The sequence below is a fragment of the Electrophorus electricus genome, chromosome 9 (assembly GCF_013358815.1).
Source record: "Electrophorus electricus isolate fEleEle1 chromosome 9, fEleEle1.pri, whole genome shotgun sequence".
Classification (NCBI taxonomy): Eukaryota; Metazoa; Chordata; class Actinopteri; order Gymnotiformes; family Gymnotidae; genus Electrophorus; species Electrophorus electricus.
The window spans coordinates 17,406,482-17,413,981 of record NC_049543.1 but is presented as its reverse complement, the minus strand read 5'-3'; the positions used below and the strand labels follow the sequence as shown (position 1 = coordinate 17,413,981).

General features: G+C 37.7%; 1 protein-coding gene across 3 annotated transcripts in view; it reads right to left on the bottom strand.

Moving 5' to 3' along the window:
• The window catches only part of wdr27 (WD repeat domain 27), a 55,835-nt gene that overhangs the window by 20,627 nt on the left and 27,708 nt on the right, over window positions 1–7,500 (bottom strand). For all 3 annotated transcript variants that reach the window (XM_027014232.2, XM_027014233.2, XM_027014234.2), the window contains exon 23: window positions 4,454–4,552. In XM_027014232.2, coding sequence (XP_026870033.2) covers window positions 4,454–4,552 — 99 coding nt within the window. The remainder of the gene's footprint in view (window positions 1–4,453; window positions 4,553–7,500) is intronic.

The window sequence follows — 7,500 nt, the reverse complement described above, 5'->3', positions numbered from 1 at the left end:
TTCAACAGATTTCAGAGAGCATGCGCTGTCACATCACATAAGTCATTATTTCAGTTTAGTTGTTCTGGATGGAGTTCACTGTGAGTGTCAGCAGTAATTACACTGAAGCAGTGTGACCAATTAACAGCTTCATTAGCTTCAAAATGATGACTGAAGAGTAGGGATTGAGTCTCTTCATGGTTTCTTAAACACTGTCCTCATTTTGGATGCGAGTCAGGCTGCCCTGCAACATCTGGTACGGTCACAAGGACCGTCACAATTTGAAGAGGTCAATGAAGTTTGTTCAGTCTTAAGTAGGTGCAGCTTGGACAAAACGCAGCAGTCATTTTAGAAATCTAAGACAATCAAGAGCTTAAAGACCCCTCCAATGGCTAGATATCAGACTAGATCTTTCAGATGGCTGGAATGCCCTTTATCCATGCAGCCTCCCTTTATCCATGCAGCCTCCATTTTCAAAATAGTGAAGCAAAAATGACCATAATTCAGTAGTGATAGTGCATGTACAACTAAGCAAATAAATATGACAAAGTCATGCAGCTATGAGGGTATCAAAGTATATCGCAGATAGTGGGTCTTATTTTATTCTTATAGAGTGGAGAAGGCCAAAAATTTTTTTTTTGCTGTGTATTGGAAAATGTAAATTCAACTATTGTATTTGGAACATTATTGATATTAGTATGTGCTTTTTTGTGGTAGTGGTGGTGGGTTATTAAATATTGTACCCTGTCTGCGTGATCATGCTTCCTCCTTTGCTCTCTTTACCCCTATCTCTTTCTAAGCATTTTCCATCATTGTCGTTTCCTTGTATTCATCTTCCCATATTCCACATGTTTTGATGTACTTTGCTGTGAAAACTCTGCGCAAGTTATGTAAGAGATGAAATAAAGCCTGTTGAGCATTTAAAATCTTGGTCGGGGGCCAAATGCAAATATTTTTCTATGGGTTTTGTCTGTGAGAGTGTGTGTATGTTTGTAACATTTCACAAAATATCAAGCCTATTGCATTCAGACAGGAACACTTCTAGTGGACTGATAAAGCTCTGTCTTACTTTCTTTATGCAGCATCTTAATAACTAAAGACCATGATTTATTTTTATAAAAGGAATTTTATATCAATTACTTATGATTTGTCCCCTAGATATTATCTATTACATACATCAGTGTTTACATCTACCAGTACCATATTTGTACAGAGAAACTAATAATAGTAAGCCAACCTGATACAGTGATAATAGAAAAGGAGCAGAAAACTGCAGTGGAGACAGGTGGCATCGTCAAACAAATAAATACAAAACACCCCTGACAGAAAGATTAACTAGAGAGAATGTATAAGGTCAAAACCCAGGTGGTCTGACTGGTGACAGGAGTGTTTGGGGCCATGACCCCTAAACTGCAGGCTCCAACAGATGCCAGGAATGGCAACATCAATCTCAGTCCTGAAAAGTACAATCCTAGAAGCAGTAAAAAGACTTCACCATACTCACAGACACCCTGAGTTTCAGAAAGATACCACACAAAGGAAAAATGATGAGACAAATTATTATACATAAAAGCACACCTAACAGTACTTCAGCATTATGGCCATATGTCAGAGTCACTCAACCCGTATCCCACCCCTTTGCAGCCTATGGCAGGAACTTTACTCGAAGCATGTTAGACAACCATTAGAAATATTTTGAGACATTTTTCAGATGTTAAGTTCATTTGTGAAATAATTCTTTACAAAAGGGAATGTTTTCTGGATTTTCGTTTTTTCTTTGCAGTACACTGCAGTGCATGTGAGGAGGTCCAAAGATGAACTGAAGTTTCCTGCTCCCTCTCCACACACACACAGACACAAGATTTCTTTCCACTCTGATCTGGAATGTGCTGCAGACGATGCCTTCAGCAGACACATGAGTGGAGGCAAGGTCTCTTCCAATGCTCCCTGGGTAGCAGAAGAGCTCACACCATGTGAAATCATTAACATGTGCTAAAAGGAGAGTCAAGCCAAGACACAACAGGTGAAGACCAAGACACAGCAGTCAAGAGATAAAATTATCAGGAAGATGGAAAATTCTGCTTTCTAAAGTCTAAACTTGCAGTAACTGACTGGAGGCAATTATGTTTGAATAAAATATATTGCTTATTTGATAACAGAATTGTATTTTCTTTCAAAACGTTTGTATTACGGTCAGTAAAGTATGTGACGCACTTTGAGAGCCCTTAGAATACATTTTACAGGAACAACTAACAAGTCCTATAACTATATAAAGGTGGCCATGTATGGGAAGCACACACAAAACGCTAAAACATCAAGACTTTAAAAGGTTCCTCCCGCTACAGTTGGTAAACCACTTCAGGGCAGAAGGGCTCTACATCACCAAAATACCTTTGCTCACATTTCTTTGGCAACTGAGCCTGTCGAAGTTCTCACATTGACCACATTCAAGCAGAAGAACACACATTTTAGCATGCTCTAAGCAACTCCAGAATATCCCAGAACTTGCATAAAAATCACATTGCAAATCATACGTCACACTTAGCCTCAGAAAAGTGCCCTATAGATTTGAAGAGAATACATTTTTATGACACTGTACATGACCTATCATACAGGTGAATTTGTTGTTCTTTGGCATGATTTGTTGTGATATGGAGGCTGAACACAGCTTAGATACTTAGCATCCACAAGAGCTGACAAGGAGCAAGATCTCTTTAAGATTCTAATTAAAATAGAATAATCTGTTCAACAAATGCCAAATGGCTCAGTGCATGCTGAAGCGCATAATTTAACATAACAGATATTTTGTCTGGATTCTGTGGGACTAAAAAATATTTAAACAAGAATTACTGATTGACAACTTTCACAATTCCTTGAACAGCTATTGCCAAGCCCTATGTGATATGTTTTTACAAAGCTAATTAGTCTCACAAAAAGAATGTTTAGCTTGTATCATCTATGATGGTGGACTCAAAAGAGGATTTTGGCTTACATTTACCTGACACTTTTTAACCAAAGTGACTTACAATTATGACTGAATACAACTTGAGCAATTGAGGGATAAGGGCTGTGCTCAGGGGTCCAACAGTCACAACTAGGTGGTGGTGGGGCTCAGCAACCTTCTGATCATCTTTTCAAGTACCTTAATCACTGAGATACCTCTACCACTTTATTAAGTTAAATTTGGATTTTACTTACTGTTATTGTAGTAATCACAGGGCCTCAATATCTATAAACAGCTTAACCACTATAGCAGCCATTTCTTCACAGCAAACAGAGAAAATGCCAGATATTTTTTTAAGCAATGATAGCCAATAATTATTAAAAGTGTGTGTTTAAATGTTGGTACTACTCAAATATTCCACACAATGTCTAATGTCAGGAGAAAACAGTCTGATTGCTCTCGTTCACTGCACTAAGCAGCATTCAAGTAACTTTTTTTGTTCCCTTTTTTCCTTTTTCTTTATTTTAGATTTATTTATCTTATTCTACCTATATAGGTTGCATTTATTAATTTATTTACTAAATTATTCATTTATTTTATTTATTTTGGGAGGTGGCTTTGTATTCAATTGAATTATGTGATCTATCTCATTTACTACATTCTAACTAAAAGATATATTTGTAATGGCATTGTTTGGAATCTATTAATAAACCATAAATGCAACAAATAAAGTGTTATTTTAGTAGGCTAGTTCATTTCTTTGTAACCAGAAAATAGCACTTTGTTGGTTTGTTGAACTGTTTTGTTGAATGGATGAGAGGATATTATAGAAAAGTACATGGAGATGGCTAAAATATTTAGTTTTGCAAAGTGTGCGGAAGGGGAAGTGTGGGAAAGCCATCAGTCCAAGAGTGACAGATGTAGCATCTCTTCAGGAAGGCTTTTCATGTGCTATATGAAACCCCCAGAGGAGCACAGTTCTGTGCAGCTCTTCGCCCTGGTGAAACTGAGACAGACACTCTATTGAGGCGCCCTTCCGTCCAGGGAATGAGAGAAGTGGCAGGAGCACCAGGAATGTTGAGATACTCTGCTCTTGCTCCTGGCCACCTGCAGTGAAGGGAACCCCCCTCGCTTCCGCACACCCTGAGTTTCTGCCCGGTAGCCCAACCATCGCATACAAGGATCTTTGTCTGGCATATGTCACTATGTGTCTGAAAACCACTGTACATGTATACGTTTATATTGTCCTTGTGAATGATGAATGATGAATCAAGATGGATTTTGATTAAGATTAATATTATTAGGATAGATTAAGATGCCTCCAGATGCCTCTAGAGCACCATGCTTTTAATAACTTTGAATGACGGCTATGAGCTTAAAAAAACATGAATTGAACATTTTCAGACATAGAGAAAAAAATGAAATGCATGAAAAAAACATTAAAAAGTGTAGGCTGAAAATTAAAATGACAAGCTGGGGAGGGCAAAAAGCAAAAGCAAAAAGGAGGGTGTAAAAGGTTAAAAGTTTTACCTCTGGAGTGGCAGGGTTGAAAGCCACATTCAGAACTGTGTCAGACTGCCTCTGGAGCTTGTGCAGGAAGCTGCTGCTTCGTATATCATACACATAGGCCTACAAGAGAGGTCAACTGTCAAGGAATTGTCAAGAAAAGGTTACTGTAAATAATGACAATCAGTCTTAATGCTGACAGTGACAAGAAAAGATTAAATGACATATAATGACATGCATAAAAAAGACTAAAAGCACATATGTTTTACATAATCAAGTCCAAATCAAGTAAGAATTGGGGTATGAACAGTAAGACAATTAGAGTACAACATGGATAGTAAGACATTTAAGACATGTAGTGTACTGAAAGAGTCCAACTGCCATTAAAAAAAATACAACTATAGGCAGAAATGCTTATTGGCAGAAAGTAGCATGAACACCTCCAGATGTGTCGAATGAAACACCTTTGGAAGTATACAGAACATTTGAACTATAAGACCAATTCCTCAGGTTGGTCCTAGGTGTGGGAGGACCTCAAGTACAATAATTCAACATGTCTTCATGGCTCATGTGTGTTCATCCCTTATACTGTCCCATCTCCTTGGTAACCCTGCCTCGCATCTTTGTTTTGCTTTGCTTCCTTGTTGTTGTTCTGCCCCTTATTTGAGTTTTCTCACCTGTCATTTGTATCACCTTGGAGGAACGTGATACAAGGAGCTTGTTTCTTTCTCATTAGTCTTGTTATTTAAAACCTGTGTTCTCCTAGTTATGCTACTGGTCTTTGTCCTAACCCATGTTCTTTGTGCAAAAGCTGTTTTCACGCTGCCTATGTTGTTGTATGTAGCCTGTTTTCTGTCTTGTTTCTTTCTGTTTAATTGTTAATAGTTTTTGTGTTTTATTTTGTTTATTTTATCATGTTTTCTGGACCTGTTCATGTTGGCTCATTGACCCTGGATGGTTCTATCAACTCCGATTCTGGATTTGCTCTTAATAAATCTCACTCTTCTCAGCGTTTCCATCTGCCTCATGTTTGCTCTGTGTTACAATGTGCTACAGCTTTTGTGATTTTTAACAAATCAGTCAGGGATTGAGGAACAATGGTGAGCAGAGCTTTACTGAAACTGGAAAACCAGAAATCTAGCAATGGAAACAGACCCTACAGGCTAGACCAAAGATTGTAGATTAGGAAAACAAGCAAGGTTTAGTAGGAAACTAACAGAAGCAAACAGAAGCAGAGGAAACAGGAGTGGATATATGCATTGTACAGTCCATGAATTAAGAACAGGTGTAGCTGATAAGGAGGGCAGAGCTATGGCTGAGCTATGGCTGAGGGCAGAGCTATGGCTGACAGGGTTCAGAGGAGCTGGTGGGTAGTAGCCCTGCAAAGAAATGGTAAGTTGATGCAGAAGGAGATAGAGACAAGAACATGAGAGTGTGACAGCATGCCCTTTAGTGACAGCAATCAAATGGAAAATAGGTATCACAAAGCTAAAGATGATGAATAGAGGATATACAGCAAAAAGGCATATTTTATGTGTCAGGTCATTTACATGTAGCGTGTAAGACAGTAACTATCTCCTTTACTGAACTTGAAAGGTGCTTGGAAAGGTTTCTTTAGGGCTTGTAAATAATGTAATTCAATTTTGCCAGTTTTTTGGAGATTTTTTTATTTTTTAATGATTGCCTTATGAATTATTAAGACAAATACAAATGTTTCTATCTTAGAGAACTCTTATGGCACCCACAAATAATGGTGAAGTGGCTCTCTACCCTTTACTCCGTCACCTTCCAAGAAATGCTGGAAAGTATCTGCTCTCTGTTAGAGATCCTCTCCAACCTGACTGCTTTGCCCAGGCTCCGCTATTAGTAACAGCTCTTAGTATGCCTATGTTATTCCACTGCCTTCAGCAAACAGGACACACACATATACAAACACTGCCTGGTAAAGTAACTTTATGAAAATGTGTCTTTGACTTATCTAATCTAAATATTAAAGGCCAAATAAAATTGGGTATCTACAAAGAAAGCTAAAAACTGCTTAGCCTCTCCATTTGCATTGACTTTGTTGGGCTCTGCTGAGTGAAAATTATTGTGATGAGCCCTGGAAAAAGGAGATAGACAGGAAACACTAGGACAGCAGTCATTCCCCCTTCAAAAAAATCAAATATATAAATAAATATGAAATAATATTCTGGGAAATATGTGCCAGGGGTACACAATATAGTAGTACCGCTACATTATTTTTGATTACTTATTATCATTTAGAATTCTTTGATCATTTTAATAATAATGACAACAACAATAAACTTATATACCACTTTTCAATAACCCAAATTTTGAGACAAGAAAAAAAAACAAAAAAACACAAAGCAGCAGTATGCACAGCTTTGAACAAAAATATTCTTACTAATGTTCCAGAATGATATAATCACTTCACAACTGGACCTTGCACCATTCACTAGCACCAGGCTGGGCCCAAGTTGTACACAAATTAGCTTCTGAACATATAATAGGAAGTTTTTAAGGAAACTAGAGTCAACATTCCCATTGCTGGTATCATAACAATAACAACTTTGAGGTTGATTTTCCCAATATTGCAAAGGTGTGTGTGTGTGCGTGTGTCTCCATTGCCACACCCCTACATTGTTAACTGGTCGTGTGTCACACCCATCCCTAGTTACCATCTTTGTTAGTATGTGTATTTAAAGCCCTGTTTCATTGTTGTGCTTTGTCATTGTTTCACCAAGTGTGTGCTTCCATATTCAACTGCTTTATTGTGTTTACAGTGCATTATTTGTTGTCATATTTTTTTTTCTTGTTTAACCCTGTGTTGAGCTTGGGGTTTTACTTTATTTTTAACACGTAAACAAAAATAAAACATCTGTTTTGCTTTGAATGACGGCTCGCCTCCGCATCCAATATGTTATAGTTGGCTTCCGGTATAAAGTCCTACTACTGTGTTTTAAAGGAGTCGATGAGGAAAAAAGGGCATCAGACAGAATAACCACCTGAAAAATGGACCTGAAATGCTTTATGAATTTGACAAAGAAAATATTTTAGTAATACATTAG